Here is a 26,432-nt window from a genome sequence, read left to right as displayed (position 1 = left end):
TTGGACTCCATCAAGTATATGTACTGCCAAGGGGAGCTCTTCCCAACTCCGAGCGGAGTTCCTGCCAAGACGGCCGCCCAAGAAGTTGAGGTCACCAGTTCGAGCGAATCCTCGGCGGTGACCGAAGGCACTACTCTCGCTGACCGAGTTCCGCGGTCGGTGCCTACGTCTGGAAGCGAGCCTTGTGGTTGCACTGGCAACGTCTGCCCTTGTGACCAGGAGATGCGAATCCATGTAGGAGTGGATGTTCCTATTTCCAAGTGGGAAGCCTTTCTGGAGGTGTTTTCTCCATGGGTGAAGCGTACTCAGCCGCTAATTGAACAGGCCAAGACAATTTAATGTATATTTGCAAGTAATTAATATTGCTAATTAATTGATTCTTCCAATAGATATTTTCTGTGCGTTCATTTCATTTTTAGTATATCGTTGACTCATTGCCTACCGTTGACTCGTTGCCTACCGTTGACTCATTGCCACGCATTGACCAGCATGAGACCTTTCCGATACTGAAGATCTCTGTGCATCTGAATCACCGCCCCAACGGCTCTTTTAATCCAGGCAATGGCTTGCACCTCCGTGAGGAGCAGCGTTGCGACAAGAGCTTCTGCTGGCAGACTCAGCCCAGCAGCCTTCACGAGCATCACAGGCGCACCCAGCTTAGCCAGCAAAAATGCCTTTCGGCGCGCAGCCGAGGTAACTCGGTGATTGGTGTGGGTGGGGGCCTGAGTTCCCATTCGGTACCACTCATCTACGCGTCTCATAGTTTGTGCAGCCTCAAGCCTGGCGGCCAGTAGCTGCACGACAAAGCCTCTGAAGTAGAGCATTGCGAGATGGACGCTGCGGGAGGATATGGAGGTTCTATGATACCAGGTGGCGAGTGTCATCTCAAACACGAGACCGGCCAGTAGTGGCTCCAGAATCCAATACACCATCGCGATCTTCAACCATGTACACATTCCCCCTTCGAACCAGCTCAACGTCACTGCTACCTGGAGCATGCAGAGGGCCGCCGCCACTGCGATGTCTGAAGAGGACATGCAGAAGACGAGCGGCAGGCCAAAACTGACAGTGGCCAACAGCATGGCCACTGCGCCAAGCAACAACGCTGCCAACTTTCCCGCCTGCGGAGGGCCCAAGTGCGGGCGAGTCAGCGCTTCTGGTAGTGCACGCGTGTCGAAGCCAAACACCAGCATGGAGCCCAGACGAATGCCGTCAGTGTAGCCGCTCCGACGAAGGGCTGTCGCCAGCCAAATCCGCAGGTGACTGAATGAGGGGCGGCCGGCAGACTCACAGGTCAATGAAATACATCCACTCAAACCTAACGCCCTCTTTACGCTGAAAAGTCCGTGCAATCAGAGCAACGCCGCTGATTGCACAGAGACCAGCGAGCACTCGCTGACAGACGTGGGAGTGAGCGTGTCCCCAGTAGGCTGTGACCTCCAGGCCCAGTCTTAGGGGAGCCTGGACACAGAAGCCGATAAGTGCTGAGTGGAGCAGAGTCACAGCAGCTAGACTGGAGCCGTAGTTCTTCTGGATGATTTGGGTGATTAGCCCCGAGGTGATCTGCGATTGTGTGTAAGGCCTCGAGTGCATGCGTGTCTGCTCGCTGATAGCGATTTCTGACAACTGGTCGCCAGCAAGTACATGCCTGTGCGCAAACAGAGCAGCCAGGATGTGGCTCTTCGAGTAGATCCATCTGTGCCCATCGAAGCTAGTGAGCCCGACACATTGCGTCTCGAGGTAGCATACTACGCGGCAGTACAGCTGTCCTATTGCGAGCATCTGAGCCAGATCCTGCCAACCTACGAAGGACCCCTGCAAGGGGATGCAGATGGCCCACCCAGCAGCCAGGGGCAACAACAGCTGATTCGCTCCCAGAATGAATAGCGATATGCTGCTGATGAGCCGCTCGATAACGTAGACAGGAAAAACCAGTGCCGGCAGAGTGCGACCTGTAAACTGCCTCTGAATGAGTCCAACAAGAAAGGGAACCGAACCAATATGGAGTAAAACGGAGCCTAGGCAGGTGGCTGCGCCTGCCCAACCCAGAATCAGCATCAGTGTCCAGTACGCAGGGCCCTCCGGCCAGATTTTAAGGAATGGTCGCTCGGCAGTTGGGTCAACGGAGAGCGTAAAAGTCGGACTGACAGTGGACCTCCCAGCAACCAGCACAGCTGCCGCGACAAGGGGCCCCTCTGCCGTCACGAGAGGGCCCTTGGGTACAGGCAGCAGCGGTGTCGCGGATCCTATTCCAAAGACATTAGCAGCATTCTGGAGGTAGTGCGTTATCGCTGAGCCAACATCCACTTTTGTGACCCTGCACATGGCGTCGCGGTCAAGTCTTGGCCAGGTCGGTTGAATGCTCCAAGCATTCGCACCCTTGAATCCGGCGAAGCACTGATCCTTCACTGATAAGTTGTTAAGCAGTGATCTGTGGTACAGTTGTAGTTCCCGAAACATCATCCGGTTGAAGGCATCAGCACCCAGCATCGACGGTACTATTGCCGCCAGCAGCGTAGCAAGCATCACGAACCACCCCACCAGCCCCGCGCTGAGACAAAGGAATCTAACGCTCATCTTCTCCTCCTCCTCGGCCACCTCCGAGTTCCATGCTTTAAGGAATGTGGAGGGAGAGGCATTCGGAGGTTTCAGCAGACTAGGGGACTCATGGAAGACCTCGGGCATATCCACATCTTGAGACGCAGCGATACTTTCATGGGATACTCTCACTGCAAATATCAGTTCCTCGACGCCTGGGATTCGGAACCGGAAATGGACTAGTACCACATAGCTCAAGACAAGACCCGCCACCCACCGAGTTAAATGCGACTCGACCTCTGCTGCCTCTCCGCCGTATATACCCATGAAGACACGCCGGAACCCTCGGAATAGGACGCAGCTCATGAATCCCACGACGTAAGGGTAGGCGACAATTAGACCGAGCGTGGCCACGTGAGCAGCCCCGCGCCGCACGCCAGCCCGCGCGAGGCCCAGGAGACTGAGGACACCCGTCGTCAGCGCGTACTGCTTCGCCTTCGGCCTGTAGGCCGACTGGAACAGCACAGGGTGGTGACATATCTCACAGATTTCAGTATGTTTGGTGGCGAACCAACGTCTGATTGACCTCTCCCCCAACACTCACACCAAGCATTCTGAGTGGACGAACTGAATAGAGCCGCTGCATCGACAAGGCCGGTAGAGGGGGCCGTCCGCCGTGCTCGGCCCACCACATATGCGACAGTAGTTCTCTTCCATGGTGCAGCAATATTCTGACATGTGGTTGTACGCTGCAAAGACGCAGGCCGGAATGGCTCTGATTTCGGAGGTCGGATGTCATGTGAGTGTTTTCAAACCATCAAAACCTTTAGCATCGTTCCGAGTCTCCGCTTCATAAGCGACACAAGCACTTCCAGTCGCTCGCGGTGCTCATTTCCTTTAGACCCGAGTGACTCCACCAGGTAGATATACTGAGACAGCGACGGATCGAAAAGGTGCGGCCTGTGAGCCTCGATTGACAAGGCGCCGACCCAGAGCAGGAACAACACCATCGCGCAAGCTAAGCAAGTCCAAGGCAACCTCCAGCTGCCTCGCTGCTCCATTCTGGCGACGGCGACCGTGAAGTCACCGGCACCCACCGCCACAGTGCGGTCGTCGAGGAAGGCGACAGAGGAAGGCGGGTAATCCTCATCGCAGTTGCCGAAACCGCGAGTGTATTGCTGCAGCTTCTGGAGATCGGCGTCGAGAATGAGAACGTCGGTGACTGTGGTGACGGCAACAAAACCTGACGGTGATACCGCCATTCCAAAAAAACGAGAGGCTCCATGCAGGACGAAAGTCTTGCTAATTTCAAACTGTCTCGATCCAAGCGAGCCCTTGAACAAGTAGGCGTCCTTCTTTATGTGACCCGTGATCAAAATTTCACCAGAACACAGACGTCTGTGTTAGCGGAGGACTCACACCCACTTAGAGCATTTAGGTATAACCTGCTGTCCCTTAACAGTCAGCGTGGTTTCGAACTGAAAGCCCGCAGCTCCATACACTCGCAAAGAGCCGTTACGCCCCACACAAATAAGCAAGTCGTCCACGAAGACAGCATCGGTGGCCCCTGATTTGCCGAAAGCCAAAGGATCCGACATTATTTCCACGGGTGCAAGGTTAGGGCTTGTGGGGAGCCTCCACATCGAAACAGACCCATCCGATATTACGACTCCGACAGTCATGTTGTCGGAGTGGAGGGCGACCACGTCCACCTGAGCCTTTCCCTGAGTCACAGGCCATGAGAGGATCTCGTGCATCCGCGGTGAGGTAGCTACGACGCGCATGAACCGTCCCACACCCCCGATAAGGCAGTCGCCCTGCCATCTTAAGATCTGCAGCCCATCGAAGATGCCCTCAGGGAGCGATTCGGTTAATGTCATACCCATCGAGGTCAACGCCTTGCCTCGTACAAGCTGGCGGCGACGACCCACCACAAAGTCTGAGTGGGCCATGCTGTACCTTTCAAGTACATTGGGTATCCCATACTCGGCCCCACCCCCGCCTCCAGAGACATACAAGTCGCCTGCAGATGCGACCAGAGTGAACACCGGAAAGTCAGTGAAGAAGACTTTCTGCGCGACCATAATCGTGGAAAAACTCAGAAGTTTGGTCAGTGTGAGCTTCGTAAGGTTGCACAGTGACCCCACCAGATTAGCTCACAAACAAGAATAGTTGAGATCCTGGTGGTAAATAACATTATTCGCGCTCATGGTTCTCAGGTTTAAAGGAATTACGACGTTACGTCGTGCTGAAACACTGCGCGTGAATGTACCGGTCTTTGCCTGACAAGAAGGACTTGACGCACTTGTTCTCCAGTTCCAGCTGCTTACAGGCGCTGGTGACAGAACCCTCGCTACACCGGTGGTACGAACGGCAGGCCGAAAACACTTCTTGGACTGTGGGGCCAGTAGCATGTCCTTGCGGCTCGACTCGACTTCGACTGCGGATTTCGCGGTCGACAATCTCTTTTAAGAGAGCTCGCCGGTTGCGGCCAAAGTAGTACACGTAGACGCCGACCCCTAACAACAGTACGAGGACTCTTGGCAGGCTGAGGAGCTTACGCAGTGTCAATGAGGAGAGGTAGTTGCCTGTGTGTTTCACGCCTTCATCGCTGATCTTCACGAAGGGGTGGACAGCCAGCTCCTTTAAGACAGCCTCGAAGTCAGTATCCGAGAGCCGTAGAGTGCTTTGCAGGCTCTCCTTTCTTACGGTGGCGTTCCTCGCTTTGATGAGCGTTCGTACGGCCTTCTCCGTGTAGGCATGGAGCGCTCGGCTACGACGACTGAGGTCAGGCACGCAAGTGGGACGTCTGGCATCCTTGTGAAACAGCCGATACCCTTCCACACAGCTGATGTTGCCGTTGCTACAGGTGCCGTGGGGGGGGCAGCGAGTGCACTGGGCGTCGTCCAGTACTGTCGCGCCGACATCGCAGTACACCGCAGCTGGCGTGCGGAGTATCTTTACGGAAACGAGACACACGACCAGTAATATCGTCCAGACATTACACAAAACCAGGGGGCTCCTGCGTTGGGAGGAGGGGACTCGTACTTGTATGGGAGAACGAGGGGACGACTCGTACTCGGCTGCTGACAGTCTTCGAGACAGCAACCAGGATGCCACTCGCAGTGGAAGCCTCAGCAACCCCCAGACAAAGCGAAAGGTTTGGGGTGAATCTGGAGCGGGTGACGGGAGAAGCACAGCGGGGCGCTCGTCCTCGAACTCGCTTTCGATGTGCACGGCGTCTGCTCGGACCACAGAGGGCATTCTGGGCCTCGAGACGACGTGCTCGGTGACCTGTCTGGAAGGAGTGAACGCGCGGCTGGAGTTGGATTGCATGGATGGTCGGCTGGAGTCATATGCGTACTGGCGACTGACGACCGATTCAGACGATCTCCTTCGGCACCTCGAATCAGTCTCGCTCTCAGGAGGGCTGGCATAGGAGCTCGTTTCCTTCGAGGATTCCCGTCTGGGGGCGAAGGGAAACCCCCTAGCCTCGCGGTTGTAGACATCAAAAGGAACCCGCCTACCTACACGACCAACAGGCGACAGGCCTGGAGTCGGCGAAAAGATACGATTCATGAGGGGTGAAGTACGAGTTTTAGATGCGGTCGGATCTATCAACTCGTGAAGCGGAGGAGGGACAAGTGGGTGATCTCTTTCCTGCCGCATGCGGACTGGTACGGAATAACCAAGCGACAACCCGCCTCTGGAAGTGTCGTACCAGTTCATGTGGTTGGGTCTCTGGGACTCCTCCGGTGAGGCCAACGCATCAATTCCCCGCCGAGGTGGGGCTGGACCGCACAGAACGTCGTCGACATTCCTGGGTCGCGACGGGTTTGCTCGCCGTTTGGGAATCGAGGGCGCACTGGGACCCTCTGACTCTGACGTACCCTCATTAATTAGCTCCTCGGCCGTCATCACCTTATAGCGCCCTGCGATGCTCTGCCGAGCCCTGCGCGAAACAGACTCAACCGATTCGAGCTCCTCGACTTTCGGACATGGGGTGTTGGGAGTTCGGATCTGCTGCTTGTCAGGCTGCCGGTTTTCCTCGCTTGTCAGACTGCGGCGCAGCATGGATGTCACCGCCTTGTCGTCCATGGTGATGCTGGAGCGGCGTCCCGACATCTTCGGCGTGCAGGCACCCATGATCTCCGCGTACTTGTCATTCAAATTGTAGTAACAGAGGAGCACTAAGTCGTCTTTGACACGTCGCCGTGGCACCTCGATTCCAGCGGCAGTCAGAATCCGTTGCAACTGTGCCATGGTAAAGGACCTCCACTTCTCTGCAGAAGACGACATAAAATCGTTTAATAGAATTTCATTAATGACATGGGTGTTTGGGGCTCTCAATTACACCACACCAATAAATAGGATTAATGGAAAAAATATCCCCTACTGTGGCGCAGCACCAGGTGTCGATGAGGGACCTTTGGAAAATGGTGCGTCTCTGATCAAGTGGGAAAACCGTAATATGTTCTACGCTTTGCGGACGCCAGCACCACAAAACGTGACCTCCATGCGGCTTCATGCCATTTGGACATACCGCAAGCACCAGCTGGTAGCCGCCATGCATGTGGGAACGGTGGTCTGCCTTGCAGCCATGCTCTGGGCTTTGTGGTGGGCCAACCATTCAATATCTGTGATGTGAGGAACTGTTGCTGACCTCACGCAGCGCTGCCTACGTGTGGTGCATATTGGTGCTGCCTTATCTGTACGCCTGGATGACAAACTACGCAGGGGCCAGAGTGACAAGAAGGGCACCCACATCCGTCTCGCCACTCGTTCAAGCGCTCTTGGTGGGTGATCGTGAATCTGCGCTTGCGTCTCCTCGAAGGACTATAGCCGCTGACGTGGAGTTGCCCTCGGACTCACCGGACATGTCGTCTCCGTGGAGTGGCGAAGGTCCAGCTGAGAGGGCCGTCTCGCAGGCCTCAGGCGGCGGGCCATTCTTGCTTTCTTGCCTTCTGGATCTACTTTTCTCAATTTCTCTCTTGGCTCCACTAATTGAATGCTACAAACTGCCTTCCTTGGATGTCCACATGAAACGAGTAAGTTTGGCCTTGACGATCAGTCTGCGCCTTTGATATCCTGATTCCAGGAGGGCCCAGAACCGGAATCAGTTCCCGCTTGGCACCTGGGGGCCATGACCTTCGCCAACATCGAAGATCTTTTTCCCTCAGCTGAGGCAGACGCCCCTATGTTGGAGGGACCCAAGGCTACAGTTCCGTTACTCGATCGAAGGAGTTTCGCTGAATCCATTCGCTGCATTCCTTTGAGTTCGCTCCTTTTGACGGTTTTTGCCATCTTCGGCTGCATAAAAGGTGGTCTGCCTCGGTTGGAAGTTACGAGTTGTGAGAGTTGCGAGGGGTGCTGATCAGCCGCCGTAGTCTGGACATCGGCCAATCATCTGCAAGGGCCCCCGCCCTGTATGATAGGATGTGCCAGCATCCTGATTCTGGTAGCCGCTGTGCGTGGGTGTAGCCTCACATTCCAATCCAGAGGTCGTGGTGGTCGCATACGTCACCACCGTTGACGCGTACATCTTCTGTCTGGAACCACGAGGTCTGCGTTTGGACCTCTTCCCTCTATGGTGCGGTCCGTGACAATTCAGTACCCAGCGTTCCTGGAAGCCGAGTGGTGGCACTCGTCAACTTGACAGGCCTCCTATTCGGGCTGGCCCAAGCAATCGACACAATGGTGACGCCCATCATTCCGATGCTGCTCCCAGAGTTGATGGGGAAGCTGGGAATAATTTCGGGGTGTGAGTTTCAGTGTTGGGTTACATTCAGTCGTGTTGCTCTTCCCTGGGTTGCTCTTCTGCACCGCCATCTCGAATCAGAACAGCCTCTACGTTAACTTTACTCTGGGTATCACTACTGTGCTCATGGGACCGTTACCACTCCTAGTTCTTGGAAGCACTCCTAGCGCCTCGTTTTCAGTTAACCGGGCCTCTCAGATAAGTGTGATGCGCCTACGCGTTTTCTTTTTCATGATCGTGTCGCTGATGACCTTCACTGCAAGCACCCCTGGTGAGTCCGACTCCAGTGACACGACACGAAGTCTACTTCTGGTGTGCGTCATCGCGTCTTTCGTCCTGCAGATCGTTCAGAAAGCCACTCTGAAAGCCGTGGAGCTCACGCGTATAGACGCTGGCGTGGAATGGGAGTTGTAGCGGCCAAAGCATTTTGTTACTGGAAAATTCGAAAATGTGCACTGACCGTTTAATATTGACCTGGAATCGTGGTTGCATTGCCGACGTGGGCGACATTGTGGACGCTCTTGCCAGTACGGCTCCCGCCCTCCGCGACGCTATGACCTCACGTGCCTACCTGCTTAGTTTGGAGAGGCGCCAACCCCGACGACGGCCTCCATTTGACATTGAAACGCTTTCAAGTTTTAGAGATGGCGTTTTGGGAGCGACAATGGCGCTTATCGAGGCCGAAGGAAACGAGTTGGCTGCGACTTTCCTTCCGCACACCGGAATTGACATTGTTTCAGGGTCTGGCCTCGATGGCGTGATGCGTGTGCTCGAAGATGTGGAATGTGCCTCAGTCAACTGGGACATCACAGCTCCTCCCAGCGCTACGCCCTCCGCTCTGCTGATTCCTTCCGAAGAAAATACACCTATAGATTGGTTGACTAACATTTCGAACTTCCAAGACACGTTTGCGCCACTGGAGTGGTATATGGGTGGATCTTTACGAAACGACGTTCGAGTTGGAACAAATTTTCTGCATGTCTGGAATGACAGCACAGTTGAGGTGAGATTACCACAACTACGATACTAGGCAGAGCCTGTGAGAGTTGCTATTCTTGGAGGTGGTTGCACTACGTCGATATCCGACATCCAGTGGTTCACCGTTCCTCAGTGTGATATCTTCGGTACTGGGATGGAGGGTGCGGACTGCATTGGATGGGTGAGAGTGCCTGACCTCTCAGACAGAATTTTTATGAAGATTCGCCCCGGCTCGACTCGAAACACGTTACAGGTGATCTTCACGCCACTCTGATCGCCAGCATCACCAACAAGGAGGGGTTCACCGCTACCTGCAGTCGTTGCGAAGCCTTCTGTGCCCGTATCACAGACAACGATGAGCGTGCGAGGGCGTCTGCTGTGGTGGCGGCGCAGGACTGGGTCTTTGGGCACGGCGGATTCAAGCTGCTGTTGCATCAGCACTCGTTCCCCAGCGACACGACAGCCTTTCGAATGGCGTTCGATTCGCTCCACGCGAACTATCATGTTTCGGTTGTGCCGGCAGGAGATACCGCCTGCCTTCTCAACGAAGGCTGCGTGTCGTACCCTGCCCTCTACTCGCAGCACTACGAGACAGTGATTGCCGTTGGAGGGTCGGGGCGCGCAGGTGCCAGAGCGCCTGCAAGTAATTGGGCCCCTTGGTTGGACGCGATGGCTCCAAGCGTGGATCTAATGGGGTGTGCGACGTTCTCCTGTGGTGGTTTCCGCGTGTGGGACGGGACGTCAGGAGCGGCTGCCCTCGTCACAGCGGCCATTGGTCACACCTGGTCGCTCTACCCGAGGTACACGGCAACTTTATGGAAATCTGCACTGGCAAACTCTAGCTCTCTTATCAATCTGCAGAACGCCTCAGCAGGAATCGTGGACGTGAAAGCCCTGAGTGAACTGGTGGAATTAGAGACTGGAGGTGATTGGCCCAATAGCGGATGCTCCCGCTTGTTTGCCATGTTCCCCTTGTTCGGCTTGTTGATATGACCTGGATCATCTAGGTTTCTTTTCGCCGCGTGTCTTCTTGTTTTTGGGTAGTTCCGATTGATGATGTTGTAGTATCAAAAGAAACAGTGATTGACGAATCATACAAACACAAAAACAAACGACATGACAAGGACAATCGCTAGCTATCATCAGTCGCACAGCCGGCCGTTGAACAAAGGGGTTGTGACGGACCAGTCCACCTTCAAGTGAAGCAGCAATCCCAGCCGGAGGAAGAAGAGCAGGCAGACGACCACGGCTGGCACAGTGAGGTAGTAGATGAGCTCTGCGGGATCCCGAGGGAACACCAGGAAGAAGTCGTCCTTGTGTTGACGAGTGAGTCCTGACATCGCGGATATTCCGAACGGAATGACAAAGAATCTCAAGCTGGTTCCGAAGTCGAACACCCAGTCCTGCTGCCGGGGGAACAGGCGAGGTCTCTGCACTGCCTTAAAAAATGACAGCCTGTGGAGGTACGTGTTGAGATGGGTGGATGGGGAAGAGGGGGAGCAGCCCCCTAAGGTGACTCGACGACTACGAACGGCAATGAGGAGACGCCGCAGCGTCTCCACACATTCTGACCGCCGACGAGGGCGAGGTGCGAAGAGGTAGCGGTACGCGTTGGCATTTAGGCCCAATCCGACAAGAAAACCACTGGCTACTGCGGCAAGCCAGATTTCTGTTGGGGCCCCTTTGTGCGTTCTGCTCACAAGAACGAGCCAATATACAGCGTAGGTCCACAGAATGAGGAAGGGTGCTTCTGTCATGAAGAGTACGAGGCAGTGAGCTCGAGCAAGAGGAATCGGAGGAGGCACCCGTGTGTTCAGGGAAGGGCACAGCAACAAGGTTTCGAGTTCGGCCTCTGCTGTACGGCAGTCCTCACACGTTTCGAGCCTTTCGAGAAGATCGACGTCCTCTGACTGCGACCACTCCTTAAAGAGCCACCAGGAGAGAGGGGAACTTGCGACGCTTACAGCCACCATCGTCTTATAATTTTGATTAATATGACAACTATTTGTGCCGATTCCGTCTGACTGTGTAATTTCACATCATCATTAAAAAGATCTGGAATGCTAGTGACCGAACCGAACCCCTAAATTCCCCAGACCCAAATGAACCCCATTCTGTTGAGGCAGCATAGCGGCCGGCACCTCCTCCAGAAAACTGAGCGGGAACCAGCCCGACTCATTGGGGTTTTGGACAGAGGTGACCCACCACCAGCCGCTCGGATCTTCTCGCTCAACCGTCACGAACGCGCCCACTGACAGACGTGCAAACTGCTCCCCGGGACTCGGTTCCTGGCTGAAGTGCTGACTCACTCGGTATAGCTTGGGGGCAGGTTCGTCCAGGTCTGACTCTACTTTCTGGAGGCTGCGGTGCCGGCGGACAGCGGGGTGGGTCTTCTGAGGCGGCACTGCAGTCTCGTCATGTCTCTCGTCTCGGCTGCGGATAAGACCATCCAGCAGATTTGTCACTGTGTGGGATATATCCTCTGGCGCCTTCTTGGTTTTCAACATCTGCTGCAGTTTGTCAGGAACGTCAGGCGCCTTCTCCATCTGCCTCTGGTCGAAGACGGCGGCACCTACGCTACCGATTCGCGTGATCTCAGACAGGAACTGTGGCAAATCAGCGAAGTACGCTCGTGGCTGCCTACCTTTTTATCGGACCTGAGTTTGGCGACTTCCTCTGACAGGCGGGCGCTGAGAAATTTGAAGTGCTGAAGTTCATTAGCCAGCTTGGCGTTCAGGACCAGCGTTTCTTCCAGTAGAGTCTTCAGCAGGCGGACTTCGCTTTGAGACTGGCCTTTCGGATCACCGGTAGGGACCGTCGCCGCTCCTACTAATGTGTCAAGAGCTGTCTGCACTATGGGCAAGCTCCTCATGAGTTGCTGGAAGAATTGCTGCACGACCACGCCGCACGTCTCGGCCTCGAAGGATGCGGTTCTGTTGACGGGTTCCTTCTTTGGCAGCGCAAGCTGCGGTGCGATCACATTTGGAGGGTTAGTGACGTCCACGATTTCGAAATCAGTCAACTGCTCTCCAGAGGATCTGTAGTACGATTTCAGAGAAAAGTTGGAGAGAGTCACCGATTTAGTAAACTCATCATAACCGCTTTCTGTGTCAGATCTTACCCCCACACTCACTCCAGGCGATAAGAACGTCGCCTCCGAAAGTGGGAAGCTCCACTTTCTTCTTAGCCTTCTTGGTGTAGCACTCGGAATTGGCCTCCAACAGACGCGTAAGTCGCAAGTTCACGCATTTGTCTAGTGGATTAGCCATGATGATCGGCCCTTCCCCAACTCGGCCCAGATCTTTCGCGAGTGGCCAAACTCGCAAGGACGCCGTGCCGGTTTTGTCGAGGACCCGCTGAGCCTCTAGCTGGAGACCCTCGACCTTAGCAGTAGTCAGCGCAGTCTGCAAACGGTCCTCCTCTATGCTGCGGAAGATGAGGGAGATTTTAAGATTCTGCTTACCTAAGCCCGTCAGGTAGTGTGAGTGCGATCTCATGGGCGGACTGGTCGGAATTCGCCGGCAACAAGACGGTTAGAAGACGCATCCTAAATAGGTAATTTAACCGTCGATTTCGTAGGCGAGCACGTTGAAATGCTTGCACCCTACGCTCCACCTCAATTTCGAGACTGGCTGGGCAGGTGGGCCTCGTGAAGCATCTGAACCAGCTGGAGGAACTGGTCCGTAACTCGCGCTTGGGGGGTGGTGGATTTGGAGTACAACGTGGCACAGGTGGTTTACCTCTTTTCCAACCCTCAAAAACTGACTAACTTCTCCGAGTTTCGGAGACACGTCAAAGGCAGGATGTCCAGAGACGACCCCTCCTTTGCCCTAGTTTTGGCGTTCTTTATTGGCATGGTGAGTGGGATTGTCGCGCTTCACAGACCGATCTAGCGTACACATTTGCTCTCGGCCTGAGCTGGCATCAGACAACTCTTTCCGTGTTGTGGTCCACTGGAGTGGTGTTTGGGTTCGGAAGTGAGACGATCTGGCGTAGCACACAGGCGTGGTAATTGCCAGTGTGTGTTTCTATATCGTGAACCACGTGAGCGTCGTCAGGTACAGCGCAGGCGCCTCAGGCTTTGGGTGGGACCAGGCAGCCGACGATCACACTGTCACCCAAGCGGAGTGGATATACTGTTTCGACGTGCACTGTAACGCAATCTTCCCTGGATTCGTCATAGAGTGAGTGCCGCGTGTATGATATGACCCAGTTGTGTAGGCGGCTACTTCATGTTGCCTCTGCTGTGGTCTGCAGACCCGCCTCGGATCGCCCTCATACTGGGCAATCTGATGTCAGGCTTAGGCTGGATGTACTACGGCTACATCATGGTTCTTGGAATGTCGGCGCTGCCCTTTGTCAAGCGGCCTGAAATCTTCCTCGTGGCGTCTGTGTTCTGGTGCCTTGTCTTGGTTCTGGCTTCACTAGCCGGAGTTAACTGCATGGCGTACGAGATTCGAGGGTGGACAGGAGTTTTTATGCTGACGTAAGATGCATCCGTTCATGTGTGATTGTCACAGAATCTCGAACATCTTGGTTGGACCTGACGACCCCTTCAGAATGGAAGGGTCGTCGGGAGTATTGCTGAAGAAGAAGTACAGCCCAGTGGAGGCTTCCCGAAAGTAGGTTAGGAGGCCTGCATCAATCTGTGCAAAGATCGCCGCATCAGCCTCCTTTCCCAGTGTGCCAGTAGAACTAACGTATGTACCGGGTTTGCAGTATTTAGTCTTGATCGTTGCATCCGTGATACAATCCAGAGGCAGCGAAATCGCACCACTATTAGGGTGTGGGTTATTCGAAATCGCCTTCAAGTAGCAGATCTTTTCGTCTGTCTTATAAGTAACGGCCTTGCATCCGTAATCCTTGTACAGGTAGCCCCGCTTGACACAATACTCCGCGCTCTCGACATTCTTCACGGATAGGATGTCATTACCCATGATGTCGCCCTCTTGGTAGCACTCCGGCTTCACATCCAGTTCCAGATCGGCTACCGCGGTTGGGTCTGAGAGGCAGGACATTCTCACAGAAGAAAAGGTAGAGTTGAACCTCGCGTTCTCATCGGACGACTTGAAATGGCATTCGTTTCTCGAGGGAACCCACGTAACAAACTCACATCCCACGTAAGGCAAACAAGCCCGTGCGCATGCCTCAAGGGACGTGATATTCCACCCGACATGGACGTCGTAGCCATCAAACTCGTGCTGCTCAAGCAAGCACACAGGGTCTATAGGGTCACCGTCCCGGTACTGCGTGGGACCGTTTGCCGCCCCGCAGGCGTTCACCTGGATCTTAACTCCGTCGCGGACAGGAATGAGGTTGAATGTGGTGTCCGGGGCTGCACTCACGCCAAGTTTGTCGGTTGCTGTAATATACCGCTTGCCGCAGTTGGATGAACACCAGGTTGGGTCGTCGTCCCATGCGACTCGCAGGTACACGTTCTTCCTGCCAAAAATGTAGTCTCTACTCCTGTCACAGCTTAGTCTGAACATAGCCGCCTGATCAGCGTCGTTCTCCACACCCGGACCAGGCAGGTGAAGATTGCACCTGCGGTCCTTGGGGTGGTATGACCCGGCGACACAACCGGCCGTGCTATCGTTCCGGCACGCGTCTACGCAATTTTGACGTCGGTCAACGTGCAGGAACTGGGCGTAGGCAAAAGACTTCTCTCTTTTCTTCGGCAGATCACAGCGTGGGGAGTGGACAATGTCACTGAGTGATGTGCGCGCTTCGAACTCACGTTGGGTCGAAGTGGCGAGTGGAGCCCGCGTAGCGCCAAGGCTGGTAATGCTTCGGATAGAGGCAGCCAAGGTCCACGCTCACCGTATTAGGATCGTACTTCTGTCCTCCAGCCGCCCGAAGCAAGGTACACTGACTTGTAGAAGTGTCGAAGTTCACCAGTCTGAAACGGATAGATGGGAAAACAAATGGAAACAACAGTAAAACGCGACAGTGAGTGCACAGAACAACGAAGATGACTCACGAACAGAAGGCGCCCCTGTCCTCCACACAGTTCCGTATGCAGCCCTCAACGTCGTCGGCGGTGGTCTTTTTCGTGTTTGTATAGAACGTCCACTCCGAGTGCGGAGGAGGCATCAGCGACACATTGTACTTCAGACACCGCAACAGCGAGGGATTACCGGGATCGGAGTGCGTCGGCAGTGGGACTGGAGGCGCTTGGGAGAGAAGTGCAGCTTTCGCGAAGCAGGAGAGAACACCCGACACCAACCCATCCAAAGTAGTTGTCGCCACGATAGCGTACCTCATCCAGCAGTCCTTAGGCTCCTTGAGATAACCGAACGCTACGCAATGAGGATCCCACCAGCAACTGCGCAGGCATTCCTCCACATTGGGCACGTTGCGAACAACACCCGCGTCTGCATGTACCATGTTCGTAAGCTCCATGTAGCACGCAGGATCCGCGATGAAGGGCAGCGGAGGGATTGTGGTGGTCGTCGTGTTGAGAGCGCACATCATGGAAACCGTCACCTCCGCAGCTATGGATTTGTTCGTGCGACGGAGCAGCTGGCAATCCTTGATGGAGGGGTCATAACTGAAATAGGCACAGGAAATCGACGCTGCCTGAGCACAACTCTTGTAGCAGTCCTCCAGAGATTCTACAGCTGGAACAACCTTGAGGGCTGGGGATGAATCGTCACTTCCCAAGGATGTATTATGGCAGAAAGACGGAATCTGAAGGGCTGGCGGCGGTGGGAATGGTCCATCCGGGACATTATGAGTGCACCTCCGTCCCGAAATCATGTCCAGGTCAGGATCTGGCGAAAACATATTGACTTTATCTTGAAGGTGACACAGCCCGCTGGCAGGTTCCCATGTCCACCCTCTGCACTTTGAGATGGGAAGGGTGAGACAGCGTGTGAGGCAGTCTTCAGCTCGGGGTTCGAACATTATGCTTGTGCTTTTCTTTACGTATCCGAAACCCTTCATGATACACGGCTCGATTGCCGGAAGGGTACTTGTTGTAGTTGTTGCTGTTGTGGTTGTTGTTGTTGTAGTTGTAGTCGTCGTGGTAGTGACGAAGCAGCTCAGTTTGCCAGTCACGAAGCCCTCCTTGGTGTTTCGATCGCCTTGCGTGCCCTTTAGATGGCAAACCTTCCCGTGGGCGTCCAACACGAAGTACTGGCACGCCCCTTGGTTTTCCCAGCACCGACGAAGGCATACAGTGGTGTCGCCCACGCTATCGTAATGTGCAATGTCATCCTCCCCGACGAGGGTGGTGTCGTACTCAAAACAGTCGGTGTTCACTTTGAAGGGAAGCGTATCTGTGGTCGTTGTCGTTCCGGTACTTGTCGTAGCTGTGGCTGTCGTAGCTGTCGTAGCTGTCGTAGCCGTCGTAGCTGTCGTAGTTGTCGTAGCTGTCGTAGTTGTCGTAGTTGTCGTAGCTGTCGTAGTTGTCGTAGTTGTCGTAGTTGTCGTCGTACTTGTCGTACTTGTCGTAGTTGTCGTGGTAGTTGTCGTAGTAGTTGTCGTAGTAGTTGTCGTACTTGTCGTAGTTGTCGTCGTAGTTGTCGTGGTGGTCGGTGCAGTGGTAGTTATTGAGGCAGTGGTTGGGACTGGTGCCGGAGATGTCGTTGTTGGCGTCGGATCCTCGGGCGGAAAACCGCAATCAGTGCTCATCATGCTTATGGCCCTGTCATGGGCCGCCTTGCATCCTTTGTAAACCTTTGACAGCCCATCACAGACATCGATCCATGCAGGATTCTCTGAGAACGGAAAGCCGAACCTAATGTGGGGTCCTATGTTACATTCCTTGTCGAAGGCACAGTCGGTCATTTGTTCCTTGACGTGTGCAAGGGCCAGGTCACACGGTGCCGCAGCAATGGCCTTGCAGTAGGTCTGCCATGTTGGAAGAGTGTCCATATCAAACGATGCCAAGAACACATCCGCCTTGCTACAAGCATCAGGGTTAGTTAATCCACAGTCGAGGCCTGCATTCGATGCGTAAGAGAACGCGTCCGAACAAGAAGATGTCGATTCAATTACACTATCACACCACGTCTCCACGCTGGGGTAATCGGCGAAAGAAAACTCTGCGCCTCCTCTGTTGAACGACTCGCGTTGAGGGCAGATACCTGAGACACTTGCGGCCAGAAGGGCAGTCACAGGTCGCATGATTGTTTAGTAATCCTGTAAATCTCGTATCACAAAGACGGTTTTGTCGTCTTCGTGACTGGACTTCTTATCCTGACGTGATATGCATCCGTTCATGTGTGACCGTCACAGAATCTCGAACATCTTGGTTGGACCTGACGACCCCTTCAGAATGGAAGGGTCGTCGGGAGTATTGCTGAAGAAGAAGTACAGTTTAGTGGCGGCTTCCCGAAAGTAGCTTAGGAGGCCGGCATCAATCTGCGCAAAGATCGCCGCATCAGCCTTGCTTCCCAGTGCGCCAGTAGAACTGACGTATGCAGCTTTTAGTCTTGATACGTGTAAGGTTCAGCAACGAAGAAGAAGTATTGCTAGCATTTGGCCTCCGAAATCCTACGACAAATAGCCTCGCTTCACGCAATACTCCGTTCTCTCGACGGCGTCCAACACGAGGTACTGTCACGGCCCTTGGTTTTCCCATCACCGACGAAGGCATACAGTGATAGGTCAAGAGATAAGTAAAAAGACATTGAGAGTCGGACTCCCACGTATGCTACACCTCTCAAGTCCTCTTACAATCCCAAAACAGAGTCAAGCGCAACGGGGTCTTCTTTCCCCGCTGTCTACACAACAGCCAAGCCCGTTCCCTTAGCTGTGGTTTAACTAGAACGTAGATAGGTACAGTAGGAGTCTCGTTGATCCATTCATGCGCGTCACTAATTAGATGACGAGGTATTTGGCCACCTTGAAAGGGTCACAGTCACTGCCACGCGCGCTTTTAATTGTGTCTGAATTCTACAACTTGACAAACAGTGGTGTCGCTCATGGCCCTATCACAGACATCGATCCATGCAGGATTCTCTGAGAACGGAAAGCCGAACGTATCGTTGGGTCCTATGTTACATTCCTTGTCGAAGGCACAGTCGACCATTTGTTCCTTGACGTGTAACCGCCTTGCTGCAAGCATCAGGGTTAGTCCTCGGTCGAGGCCCAAACAAGATGTCGATCCAATCAACACTTTAACTATCGAAAGGAAGCTGTTGATGGCAGTCAAGGGTCTTATGAATCTAATAAACGTCTTGTATCACACACGAATAGAATAGAATCCCAATTTGCAGGCCATTCAGGCGACATCAGGAATTTGCCCCCCAAAGAAGAATTTCACCCTCTGCATGACCGAGTCCTTCGCTGCGTCATAAGGCTCAGATTTAGAAGGGATCTCCAGAACTGTAGGCACGATCGCTGTGTGCATGTCCACAACGTGACGAATCTGCTCCGCCACATGCTGGTTGATGAGTACTACGGCCACGTCTTGTCGAGTGGTGAAGGCCTTAAAGGTGTCTTCAATGTCAGCCTGGCGCGACTTGGGCGTGACCACCTGGAAGTTGGTACGGCCTTGGCCATCCTTCGTGCCAATGCCAGCCATCAAGAATCCAACCACGGTGTCCTCATCTCCGATCACAGCCACTTTGAGTCCAGTGGCACCCTGAAACTTCTTCACCATTTATCTAATATTAAGATGCCCACAGAGGTTGAGGCTTTGAAATCAGAAATGTACCAGGGGCTTGGATCTTTGGATCAGGTCATTGAGATTGGACTTTCTGCCAGCTCATTTGTAGCATGATCAAAATCGACACCCCTCATATGGCACCAATACAGTCATTTTCTACAGCGATGCCCCCCAAGACCAAGACTAAGCAGTTCCGCACAGCCAGCTCTCTTGTGAATGTTGTCGATGAGGCCGGAAAGACCAGGTCTAGATTCACCATCTGGTCAAGCAAAGGTCCAGGAATCGACAAGAACGGCGACGTGCTGTTCGTCAAGTGTCTGACTCAGCCAGGCAGCACCTTGAAGGATATCAAGGTCAAGCAGATCGAACCCAAGGACCCTAAGGAGGAGGTCTACACCGTGGTTCAGGCAGACGCCTACAATCTAAACGAGAATCTAAATTATGAAGATGTCAGCGACATTGGGAACCTACCGCACAAGAACGACGCATGCGTGCTTGAGTTTTTGCGAGCCAGAATGAAGCTGGGGCTCATATACTCTTCCGCTGACCCTTTGTTAGTTGCCGTCAATCCGTTTAAGGACCTCAAGAACGCCACCGATGCTCACATTATGGGCTACAGAGATGCTCCTGACGCTGCTCGTCTGGCTCCACACATCTTCAAGACCGCCAGGGTCGCGTTGGATACCCTCCACGGAGTCAAGAAGAGCCAGACGGTCATCGTTTCCGGTGAGTCGGGCGCTGGGAAAACCGAAGCCACCAAGCAGATTATGCGCTACTTCGCTTCTGCGAAAACCGGCGGAATTGATCTGCGAATTCAGAAAGCAGTGCTTGCTGCGAACCCAGTCCTCGAGGCCTTCGGCAACGCGAAGACCACCAACAATAACAACTCGTCTCGTTTCGGGCGGTTTATGATGTTGGATGTCGTCAAGGGCGGAGGTATTCGCCACGGCAAGGTGCAGAACTTCCTGTTGGAGAAGTCGAGGGTGGTGATGCAGGACTCAAGTGAGAGATCCTATCACATTTTCTATCAACTTCTTAAGGGTGCATCTCCCGAAAGTCGCCGAGATCTGAAGCTGCTGGGCTTGAAGGAGTACGCCATGCTCAACCCAAACTGCGCTGACGCTGACGGCATCGATGATGTGGCCGACTTCAAGGAAGTCACGCGTGCTTTCGACACGATGCAGCTTACCAAGCAGGAGCAGGATCAGATCCTCAAGATCGTTTCGGGCGTCCTTCTGCTTGGTAATGCCAAGATTGATGGTGTGAGTCGTGACGGGCTCTCCGACGCCGCGGAGATCTGCAAATCAACGAAGCGGCACCTCCTCGATGCGTGCGAGTTGCTTGCACTAAACGTGGAGGCCGTTGAAGACGCTATCTGTCGAAAACACATGAAGATTGGCGAGTCGGTCGTCCATTCTTCGTTTGATAAGTCCACGGCTGAGATGCTCCGGGGCTCACTTTCAAAGGGCTTGTACGACGCTCTTTTCAGTTGGATCGTGAAGAAGCTAAACGTGAACATCGAACCCGAGTCCGGCTTCACTCACTTTATGGGTATGCTTGATATTTTCGGATTCGAGGTGTTCCCCAACAATTCTCTGGAACAACTCTTCATCAACATCACCAACGAGAAACTCCAAAAGAACTTCATCGACGTCGTGTTTGACCGAGAGACGAAGCTTTACAGGGCTGAAGGTATTTCCGATGCAAAAATCGACTGGACCACGAATGATGCCGTCATCAACATGCTCACAGGGAGGCAGTCGTTGATGAGCGTATTGGAGGACCAGTGCCTCGTTTCAGGCGGAACGGATGAGAAGATGCTGTCTACCGCCAAGCAGGCGCTGAAGAACGAAGTCACCTTCGTATGCGGCAAGTATGGCAGCGAAGACAAGTTCACAGTCGAGCATACTATCGGACTAATTGACTACATGATCAAGGACTTCATTTTCAAAAATCGGGATGTGTTGAGGGCCGAATTAATCGACGTAATCCAAGCCTCCCCTAACCCAGTCACCTCTGATCTATTCGATGGCGTCAAGAAGGAGAAGGGTAAGCTGGCCAAAGGGGAGCTGATTGGGTCTCAGTTCCTTCTGCAGCTCAACAGCCTCATGGGCATCATTAACAGCACCGAGCCGCATTTCGTACGTTGCATTAAGCCGAACGACCTCAAGCGTCCGCTAACGTTCCACGATGCGAAGGTACTCGTGCAGCTGTACGCTCTCTCCGTCATGGACGCGCTGAAGCTGAAGGAACTGGGCTTCTCTTACCGACGAGAGTTCGAGGAGTTCATTCAGCAGTACAAGTTCGTTAATTTGGGGCTCGCTAGCGGCTCCGAAGACTCGCGCATCCGTGCAGAGAAGATGGTTGCCTGCACGAAGGTGAAGAATGCGGACTACCGCATAGGAAAGACCATGATCTTCATGAAACCTAGCGCTGTGAAGAGGGTAGATGAGGCGCAGCGCGACGCTCTTAGTGCCTGGGTGCCAATCGTGAACATCATCGAGGCTATCAAGGAGAAACAGTCTTTGCGGAAGAGCTACCTCGGACGTCGGAACAATACAGTGAGGGTGCAAGCGCTGTGTAGGAGGTATATCGCCACGAAAGGCTTATCCGTTAAGCCGCGTGGGTATGATGAAACTCTCAGAGCCGCATTTTAAGTCTGCGGTCCATGAGATGAGAACTATACTTCGCCTCTCTACCATGTACTGTCATTTATTTATGTCTGAAGCTCGCGAACGGCTTTCGTCAGAGTCCCCAAAGTTTTCTCTTCGATCTTCTCCAGGCCGGCCACGAACTCGGCGACGCTCAGGCGCTGTACTCCGGGCTCGCCGGTCATGTAGTCAAACAGATGTTGGCAATGAAAGCGCTTCCACTTGAGTCGGACGGCTGGCAGTATTATGGTTCTTAAGGTAGTAGGCGTCACTTCACTGTTCAGATCGGGGTGATCTTCTTGCAGAGACTCCGTGACTGCGTCGGGGTCGACATTCGACTTCAGCAGGGTTTTCACCACGAATTGCAGAGCGTTGAATCCTCTCCGATCAATGGACTGTCCGTCTACGCTGAAAGTGTCGAACCATGTCTGCACGTCCTCTTCCTTCTCCACGTTGATTCCGAGACGAGTGAGCAGGCGGAAGAGGCTCGGAAGATGCATAACTCCGTCGTCGCCAAGGTGCATGCGGTCCCAGAAACCATCAATCTGCGCCTGCACCTCTTGTGGCGCTCGATCGTACTCCAGCTGCATCGAGTTCAGTAACTCCTCGCCGCCTTTCTTAACCTGGCTGAGAGTGGAACGCGTCTTAAGGGCGTCAACCAGGGTGGCGAACCGTCGAATGGTCATGTTACGGTTCTCCTGCCAGACCTGCGAAAGTAGCAAGTCGTCTATGAGCATCTGCTCATAGTAGATATGCCCTTGCAACCACAAGATATAGGGGACCAGGACGAAGTAGAGTCCGCTGATAAGAGCCGTTATCAGTATTGGCCACGGTTTGTACTGCCTCCTCCATAACTCTGGACTCGTCTCGCACAGGAAAACGACGTAAGCCAATGTGCTCGTGTGTACAAGGGAGTTCCACTGGACCCATCGAGCGCTGATACCCCTGCTCCGTCGCCCAAACCACAGTAGGGACTCCTGTTTGTTAGGCCAACAGGTGCCTCGGATCAGAGGTTGCAGCTTTTTTGGCAGGAAGGAGTGGGCTTGCGGACTCGACATGTACTTTGGTTCCAACGCAGGGTTCTGTCTGCTGAAGGTCTCGTCGTCATTGTGGTACGCAACGTACTCCTTCACGCTATGCGGCAGCAGTTGGCGGCGAAGGAAGAACAGACGTATGGCCAGCAGGATCATGAAGATCAGCGGGACGCAGTGAAGACTCAAGACGACGATCACCTGAGTGCCCTGACGAATGGTCCTGAATGGAGCAAAACACAGCAGAGCGAGACCGCAAAGGATGAGCCCGACACGGTTGAGCCTGACGACCTCCATGCCCGCCGTCACCATGGATGCGAAGGAATACTTTGAGTACCAAAAGCCCTGCGGGTCGAGACCATCCACTGCGATGTCGTGGATGCTTCGGCAAAACATGACCCTCCTTGCGGCAAACTGGGCCTTCCAGCTGTGCTCATGGAGCGTCAGCGCCTCCGCTGAGTGGGTATCCACCGATTCCAGCCGCCGCCGAGCGATGAACACACCAATAGTCACGCAAAGGACGAGCCCGGTGTAGCACACCAGGAAGTAGGTACACATCAGCATGACGTCCATGACGATGTCGTTGATCTCCGAGGTCGCGTAGGAGGAATCTCCGCGAGCGATCTCCACGCCCGTCATGAGTAGGTGCACAAACCACACTCCAACGAAGTCGAAGTGGAGGGCCACCTCGATGATCGCGAGCACCAGACCAATGATTGCCAGCTGCCTGAAAACCATACGCAACATCTCAATCGCAATGAAGTCTTCAGAGGCCTCCACACCTCGCGTGATGCGGTTGACAAGGAACTGCATTATAGCGCCAAGGAAGTACAGAATAACGAACAACAGCAGCAGGATCCAGGCTTTGTTGGAGTCGTACTGCCGGAGGGCGTCGATGTACTGCTCGCTAGCGGCACACTCCTCTGGCCCGAGGGCCTCAAAGTCGCAATCGGGCTTTACCATGTCTCCCAGCAGGTTGAGGAGGTTCTTGTTTCGGCCGCTAGCAAAGCCCTCTGACTTGACGAGGTCCACGATGTTGGCCGCTCCGAATGTTTCGGTGACCATCAAAGCTCCTCGGCTGGCATCCTGGATGACCACGATTGTGTCGTGCGGCACGTTGTCGAGCTCAGTGATCTCAGAGAAGGGAGAGAGCGGAAGTACCTTCTGCTGGAGGTCCTTGAGGCTGCTCAGAGTACCCATATCACCAAATGTGTCGTCCATGCGAGCCTTAACCACACTCGCTCGCAATTCGGCAGCTATCGATCCAGGCATTACTGGGATCAGCATCACAGTCCCATCACGCTCGAGAACCACCGTAAAGGCACGTTTGACACGAACCGTCGAACCGGGTTTGATACCCAGTTCGTTAATGGTCTTGGCTGGGTAGGGCGGGGAGAACACGTCCTCGGGCCCTACCGAGAAATTCCTGTCGGGATTAGGCCCGTCTAGTTGTTTGCGAGCAGCCAACGCGAAGATTATTGCTTCCGGTTTTTGGTCCTTTCCCACCATAACCTGCGTCTCCTTATCGTTTGGCAGAATCGCGTTGATTTCGACTGTGTCAAGCCCTGCTGCGTGTCGTTTGACAGGAGCCTTGTTGGACGCGTCCAGGACAGCTCCGCGGGGAATGTTCAACTGAGCCAACGTCTTGTTATCGGGGTGGCCAGACAAGTCGAGCTTGTCGGCTGGGATGCCCACTTCGGGAGCAGCCTTCTCCTTCACTCTCTTGATCGGATCATCGTTCTTTACGTCATCCATTGGGAATTTTTTGCCATCGCTCGTTCGTCTGATTATGACTCGTGGAGTAGGACCGCATCTCACAATTGCGCCCACGGGAAGCGAGCTCACCTTGGCATCCTCCTTCGGGTGGATCACCACGAAATCTCCAGCCTTCCCGCCTATTTTGGCGGAAGCTGCTGGGAGCAGGCTCTCAAGCGACGAGTCTTCTGGGGCGTCCTTCGAGTCCAGTAGCGCCGTTTTGTCTGTGTTAACCACCGCATTCTCTCACTGTCAGGTGAAAAGACGAACTTGACTCTGTAGTCGAGTGCCTTGTCCAGGTAGCTGTGGTCCCATCCATCACCTTTCAGACTGCGACCAAGGGCGCGGAGCTGCTCCGGGGTCTTCGTCAAGCTTTTGGACCTGTTGACGTACTTAATCGCGGGGTCAGGAGGCTGGGAGGCTTGCTCTTTGTGCACCAAGGGCCCTAGATGTGTGGCTGGAACAAAAATTAGCTGAGGGGACCGGGCCCACTTACTGTAGTGGGGAATGCCGGTAGGCATGACTGGTTCAACGGCCAGACTCACGCCAGCAGTGCAAAATATTAGGAAGCGCATCTGAAACAGACTGCGAATCTGGTTTCGCACACACACAGAGCAGTTCGATGTAGGATAAGATACAACAATTCGTTGAGCCTCACTCTGGCTTCATCTACATCACCTGCTCGCCTTGCGGCGCTTCGAAGGTTTCACAGGAGGGCGTCCACGCTTGCGAGGGTTCAGCGGGAGGGTGTCGTCACTGAGCTCAATGACTAGCTCCTCAGGTTTAAGGTGGTTACTGGCGGCTGCTGGAGGCAGGGCTCGCTTGGTCTTGGCGCCTTTCGCCGATTTGACCTTGGTGCTAGCGTCCTTTAGCTTGGTCTTGGCCGATTTGACCTTGACACTAGGGTCCTTTGGCTTAGCCTTGACGTTTTTCAATGACTGGATCTTTACACTAGAGTCCTTAGCACCATCATGCTCCGCAGGCCTTGATTCGGGCGTCAGCTTTGGCGTGGAGCTAACCTTTGCATCAGAGGACTGCGTTCGGGTAGCCTTTGATGTAGAGGGGTCAATCTTCGTCGTGTCGTTTAGAGAAGGTTCCGCCTTAGCAGAGGGGCCGACGTCTGTCGGTTTCACCTGCTCTGGACAATCAGGAGGCTGCGAAGTGTGGAACTGAACCAAACGACCTGCCACTGCTTTGTCTACCCGCGGTTGCATGCCCTCGACACCCTCCTTCTGGGTCAGCTCCTGGTATCGCCGATAAACGGTCTTCACTCGGGTGAGTTCTTTGGTGCAAGGCGCGTCCGCTGGCCGCATGCCATGAAACCGCAACATGCTAAACTCGACGGACATCAAAACCAGCGAGAGCACCAAGTTCACCTTGGCGCCTTCTTTTACGGAGACAGCTGACATTAGCCCCTCGAGGGTGCCGTCAGGGCTGGTTTGACGGAGACGACACATGCAACTCGTGACGGCGGCTACCTCCGATTCGAGATCGGGGAAGGACAACTCCGCCATTATATCGCATTTTGCGCGCGACGGCTGCAGTTGGAGTGCTAGCGCTATCACACCAATTGTCTGCAATATTGATAGTAGACTTGAAACATCAACTTTTGGTAGTGGATCTGAAACATCAACTTTTGTGCGATGACTTCGCCTGTGCTTCCAGTTGTGACGTGTACATAGCGATGACGTATGCGCGCTAACGATTGCCCCACAAAAAGTAAAATTTAATTGTTATGAGTGTGATACGTAAGGACTCGAAATAATAGACATCCTTGATGGTTCGCGCAGCTTCTTCTTCTATCCTCGGTACCAACTCCGGCAAGACGTCTCACTACAGTGTTAGTCAGATCTTGGCCGAGAGAGAGCACGAGGACTTCCTGCAGAGGAAGACTCGCCTCGTCTGTACCATGGGCCCCGCATGCTGGGATGTGGACACTCTGGTGACCATGATCAATGAAGGGATGACCGTCGCCCGGTTTAACTTCTCTCATGCTGACCACGACACGCATACCAAGACTCTTGGCCGAGTCCGAGAGGCTGCCAAGATCACGGGGAAGCATGTTGGCATCTTGCTGGACACCAAGGGACCCGAGATAAGAACGG

General features: G+C 54.0%; 14 protein-coding genes across 29 annotated transcripts; 5 read left to right on the top strand and 9 right to left on the bottom strand.

Annotated features, from left to right (window-relative positions):
• Nucleotides 1-467: 467 nt before the first annotated feature.
• KVP17_002316 (uncharacterized protein) lies at nucleotides 468-3,276 on the bottom strand (the record flags this gene model as incomplete). 3 transcript variants are annotated; one of them, XM_068518455.1, is made up of 3 exons in its annotated part: nucleotides 468-1,263; nucleotides 1,292-3,115; nucleotides 3,143-3,276. In XM_068518455.1, the coding sequence occupies 3 exons, from the start codon at nucleotides 3,274-3,276 to the stop codon at nucleotides 468-470; spliced, it is 2,754 nt and encodes a 917-aa protein (XP_068376506.1). The 3 variants fall into 3 exon arrangements, with proteins under 3 accessions (XP_068376506.1, XP_068376508.1, XP_068376507.1); XM_068518457.1 differs by lacking the exons at nucleotides 1,292-3,115; nucleotides 3,143-3,276 and having other exon boundaries at nucleotides 468-1,193; XM_068518456.1 differs by lacking the exons at nucleotides 468-1,263; nucleotides 3,143-3,276 and having other exon boundaries at nucleotides 1,288-2,865.
• A 71-nt stretch (nucleotides 3,277-3,347) lies between these two features.
• Nucleotides 3,348-4,622, bottom strand: KVP17_002310 (uncharacterized protein; the record flags this gene model as incomplete). 3 transcript variants are annotated; one of them, XM_068518442.1, is made up of 2 exons in its annotated part: nucleotides 3,348-3,936; nucleotides 3,964-4,622. In XM_068518442.1, 2 exons carry the CDS (start codon nucleotides 4,620-4,622, stop codon nucleotides 3,348-3,350), a joined length of 1,248 nt encoding a protein of 415 aa, XP_068376494.1. The 3 variants fall into 3 exon arrangements, with proteins under 3 accessions (XP_068376494.1, XP_068376493.1, XP_068376492.1); XM_068518441.1 differs by lacking the exon at nucleotides 3,964-4,622 and having other exon boundaries at nucleotides 3,348-3,800; XM_068518440.1 differs by lacking the exon at nucleotides 3,348-3,936 and having other exon boundaries at nucleotides 3,954-4,622.
• A 154-nt stretch (nucleotides 4,623-4,776) lies between these two features.
• On the bottom strand, nucleotides 4,777-6,837 carry KVP17_002319 (uncharacterized protein; the record flags this gene model as incomplete). 2 transcript variants are annotated; one of them, XM_068518461.1, is made up of 1 exon in its annotated part: nucleotides 4,777-6,837. In XM_068518461.1, one exon carries the CDS (start codon nucleotides 6,835-6,837, stop codon nucleotides 4,777-4,779), a length of 2,061 nt encoding a protein of 686 aa, XP_068376512.1. The 2 variants fall into 2 exon arrangements, with proteins under 2 accessions (XP_068376512.1, XP_068376513.1); XM_068518462.1 differs by having other exon boundaries at nucleotides 4,777-6,801.
• An 898-nt stretch (nucleotides 6,838-7,735) lies between these two features.
• Nucleotides 7,736-8,710, top strand: KVP17_002317 (uncharacterized protein; the record flags this gene model as incomplete). 2 transcript variants are annotated; one of them, XM_068518458.1, is made up of 5 exons in its annotated part: nucleotides 7,736-7,889; nucleotides 7,917-8,009; nucleotides 8,038-8,128; nucleotides 8,157-8,299; nucleotides 8,328-8,710. In XM_068518458.1, 5 exons carry the CDS (start codon nucleotides 7,736-7,738, stop codon nucleotides 8,708-8,710), a joined length of 864 nt encoding a protein of 287 aa, XP_068376509.1. The 2 variants fall into 2 exon arrangements, with proteins under 2 accessions (XP_068376509.1, XP_068376510.1); XM_068518459.1 differs by lacking the exons at nucleotides 7,736-7,889; nucleotides 7,917-8,009; nucleotides 8,038-8,128; nucleotides 8,157-8,299 and having other exon boundaries at nucleotides 8,528-8,710.
• Nucleotides 8,711-8,744: 34 nt separating this feature from the next.
• Nucleotides 8,745-10,267, top strand: KVP17_002315 (uncharacterized protein; the record flags this gene model as incomplete). Of its 3 annotated transcripts, XM_068518454.1 has the most annotated exons (3): nucleotides 8,745-9,299; nucleotides 9,327-9,455; nucleotides 9,482-10,267. In XM_068518454.1, 3 exons carry the CDS (start codon nucleotides 8,745-8,747, stop codon nucleotides 10,265-10,267), a joined length of 1,470 nt encoding a protein of 489 aa, XP_068376505.1. The 3 variants fall into 3 exon arrangements, with proteins under 3 accessions (XP_068376505.1, XP_068376503.1, XP_068376504.1); XM_068518452.1 differs by lacking the exons at nucleotides 9,327-9,455; nucleotides 9,482-10,267 and having other exon boundaries at nucleotides 8,745-9,326; XM_068518453.1 differs by lacking the exons at nucleotides 8,745-9,299; nucleotides 9,327-9,455 and having other exon boundaries at nucleotides 9,746-10,267.
• A 149-nt stretch (nucleotides 10,268-10,416) lies between these two features.
• On the bottom strand, nucleotides 10,417-11,247 carry KVP17_002312 (uncharacterized protein; the record flags this gene model as incomplete). The annotated part of the gene is made up of 1 exon (XM_068518447.1): nucleotides 10,417-11,247. One exon carries the CDS (start codon nucleotides 11,245-11,247, stop codon nucleotides 10,417-10,419), a length of 831 nt encoding a protein of 276 aa, XP_068376499.1.
• Nucleotides 11,248-11,337: 90 nt separating this feature from the next.
• KVP17_002309 (uncharacterized protein) lies at nucleotides 11,338-12,820 on the bottom strand (the record flags this gene model as incomplete). Of its 2 annotated transcripts, XM_068518439.1 has the most annotated exons (4): nucleotides 11,338-11,880; nucleotides 11,919-12,379; nucleotides 12,408-12,700; nucleotides 12,738-12,820. In XM_068518439.1, the coding sequence occupies 4 exons, from the start codon at nucleotides 12,818-12,820 to the stop codon at nucleotides 11,338-11,340; spliced, it is 1,380 nt and encodes a 459-aa protein (XP_068376491.1).
• A 47-nt stretch (nucleotides 12,821-12,867) lies between these two features.
• On the top strand, nucleotides 12,868-13,764 carry KVP17_002321 (uncharacterized protein; the record flags this gene model as incomplete). 2 transcript variants are annotated; one of them, XM_068518466.1, is made up of 5 exons in its annotated part: nucleotides 12,868-12,914; nucleotides 12,942-13,131; nucleotides 13,158-13,251; nucleotides 13,278-13,458; nucleotides 13,488-13,764. In XM_068518466.1, the coding sequence occupies 5 exons, from the start codon at nucleotides 12,868-12,870 to the stop codon at nucleotides 13,762-13,764; spliced, it is 789 nt and encodes a 262-aa protein (XP_068376517.1). The 2 variants fall into 2 exon arrangements, with proteins under 2 accessions (XP_068376517.1, XP_068376516.1); XM_068518465.1 differs by lacking the exons at nucleotides 12,868-12,914; nucleotides 12,942-13,131; nucleotides 13,158-13,251; nucleotides 13,278-13,458 and having other exon boundaries at nucleotides 13,507-13,764.
• A 24-nt stretch (nucleotides 13,765-13,788) lies between these two features.
• On the bottom strand, nucleotides 13,789-17,404 carry KVP17_002311 (uncharacterized protein; the record flags this gene model as incomplete). 4 transcript variants are annotated; one of them, XM_068518445.1, is made up of 5 exons in its annotated part: nucleotides 13,789-14,983; nucleotides 15,012-15,173; nucleotides 15,255-15,849; nucleotides 16,538-16,845; nucleotides 16,962-17,404. In XM_068518445.1, the coding sequence occupies 5 exons, from the start codon at nucleotides 17,402-17,404 to the stop codon at nucleotides 13,789-13,791; spliced, it is 2,703 nt and encodes a 900-aa protein (XP_068376497.1).
• Nucleotides 17,405-18,503: 1,099 nt separating this feature from the next.
• On the bottom strand, nucleotides 18,504-18,884 carry KVP17_002318 (uncharacterized protein; the record flags this gene model as incomplete). The annotated part of the gene is made up of 1 exon (XM_068518460.1): nucleotides 18,504-18,884. The coding sequence occupies one exon, from the start codon at nucleotides 18,882-18,884 to the stop codon at nucleotides 18,504-18,506; it is 381 nt and encodes a 126-aa protein (XP_068376511.1).
• A 116-nt stretch (nucleotides 18,885-19,000) lies between these two features.
• On the top strand, nucleotides 19,001-21,547 carry KVP17_002313 (uncharacterized protein; the record flags this gene model as incomplete). 2 transcript variants are annotated; one of them, XM_068518448.1, is made up of 1 exon in its annotated part: nucleotides 19,001-21,547. In XM_068518448.1, one exon carries the CDS (start codon nucleotides 19,001-19,003, stop codon nucleotides 21,545-21,547), a length of 2,547 nt encoding a protein of 848 aa, XP_068376500.1. The 2 variants fall into 2 exon arrangements, with proteins under 2 accessions (XP_068376500.1, XP_068376501.1); XM_068518449.1 differs by having other exon boundaries at nucleotides 19,055-21,547.
• A 59-nt stretch (nucleotides 21,548-21,606) lies between these two features.
• KVP17_002320 (uncharacterized protein) lies at nucleotides 21,607-24,902 on the bottom strand (the record flags this gene model as incomplete). 2 transcript variants are annotated; one of them, XM_068518463.1, is given in 2 exon segments in its annotated part: nucleotides 21,607-24,572; nucleotides 24,578-24,902. In XM_068518463.1, coding segments are annotated over 2 exon segments (3,291 nt in total).
• Nucleotides 24,903-25,001: 99 nt separating this feature from the next.
• Nucleotides 25,002-25,841, bottom strand: KVP17_002314 (uncharacterized protein; the record flags this gene model as incomplete). The annotated part of the gene is made up of 1 exon (XM_068518450.1): nucleotides 25,002-25,841. One exon carries the CDS (start codon nucleotides 25,839-25,841, stop codon nucleotides 25,002-25,004), a length of 840 nt encoding a protein of 279 aa, XP_068376502.1.
• A 263-nt stretch (nucleotides 25,842-26,104) lies between these two features.
• On the top strand, nucleotides 26,105-26,432 carry KVP17_005216 (uncharacterized protein; the record flags this gene model as incomplete). Its single annotated transcript, XM_068515022.1, has 1 exon — nucleotides 26,105-26,432. A coding segment is annotated over one exon (328 nt), but the record flags the coding sequence as incomplete, so codon positions are not given.

This window comes from the organism of the source record quoted next, assembly GCF_019968985.1.
Source record: "MAG: Porospora cf. gigantea B chromosome Unknown PgB_NODE_243_length_26432_cov_127.622, whole genome shotgun sequence".
Classification (NCBI taxonomy): domain Eukaryota; phylum Apicomplexa; class Conoidasida; order Eugregarinorida; family Porosporidae; genus Porospora; species Porospora cf. gigantea B.
This window is presented reverse-complemented; position numbering and strand designations above follow the sequence as displayed.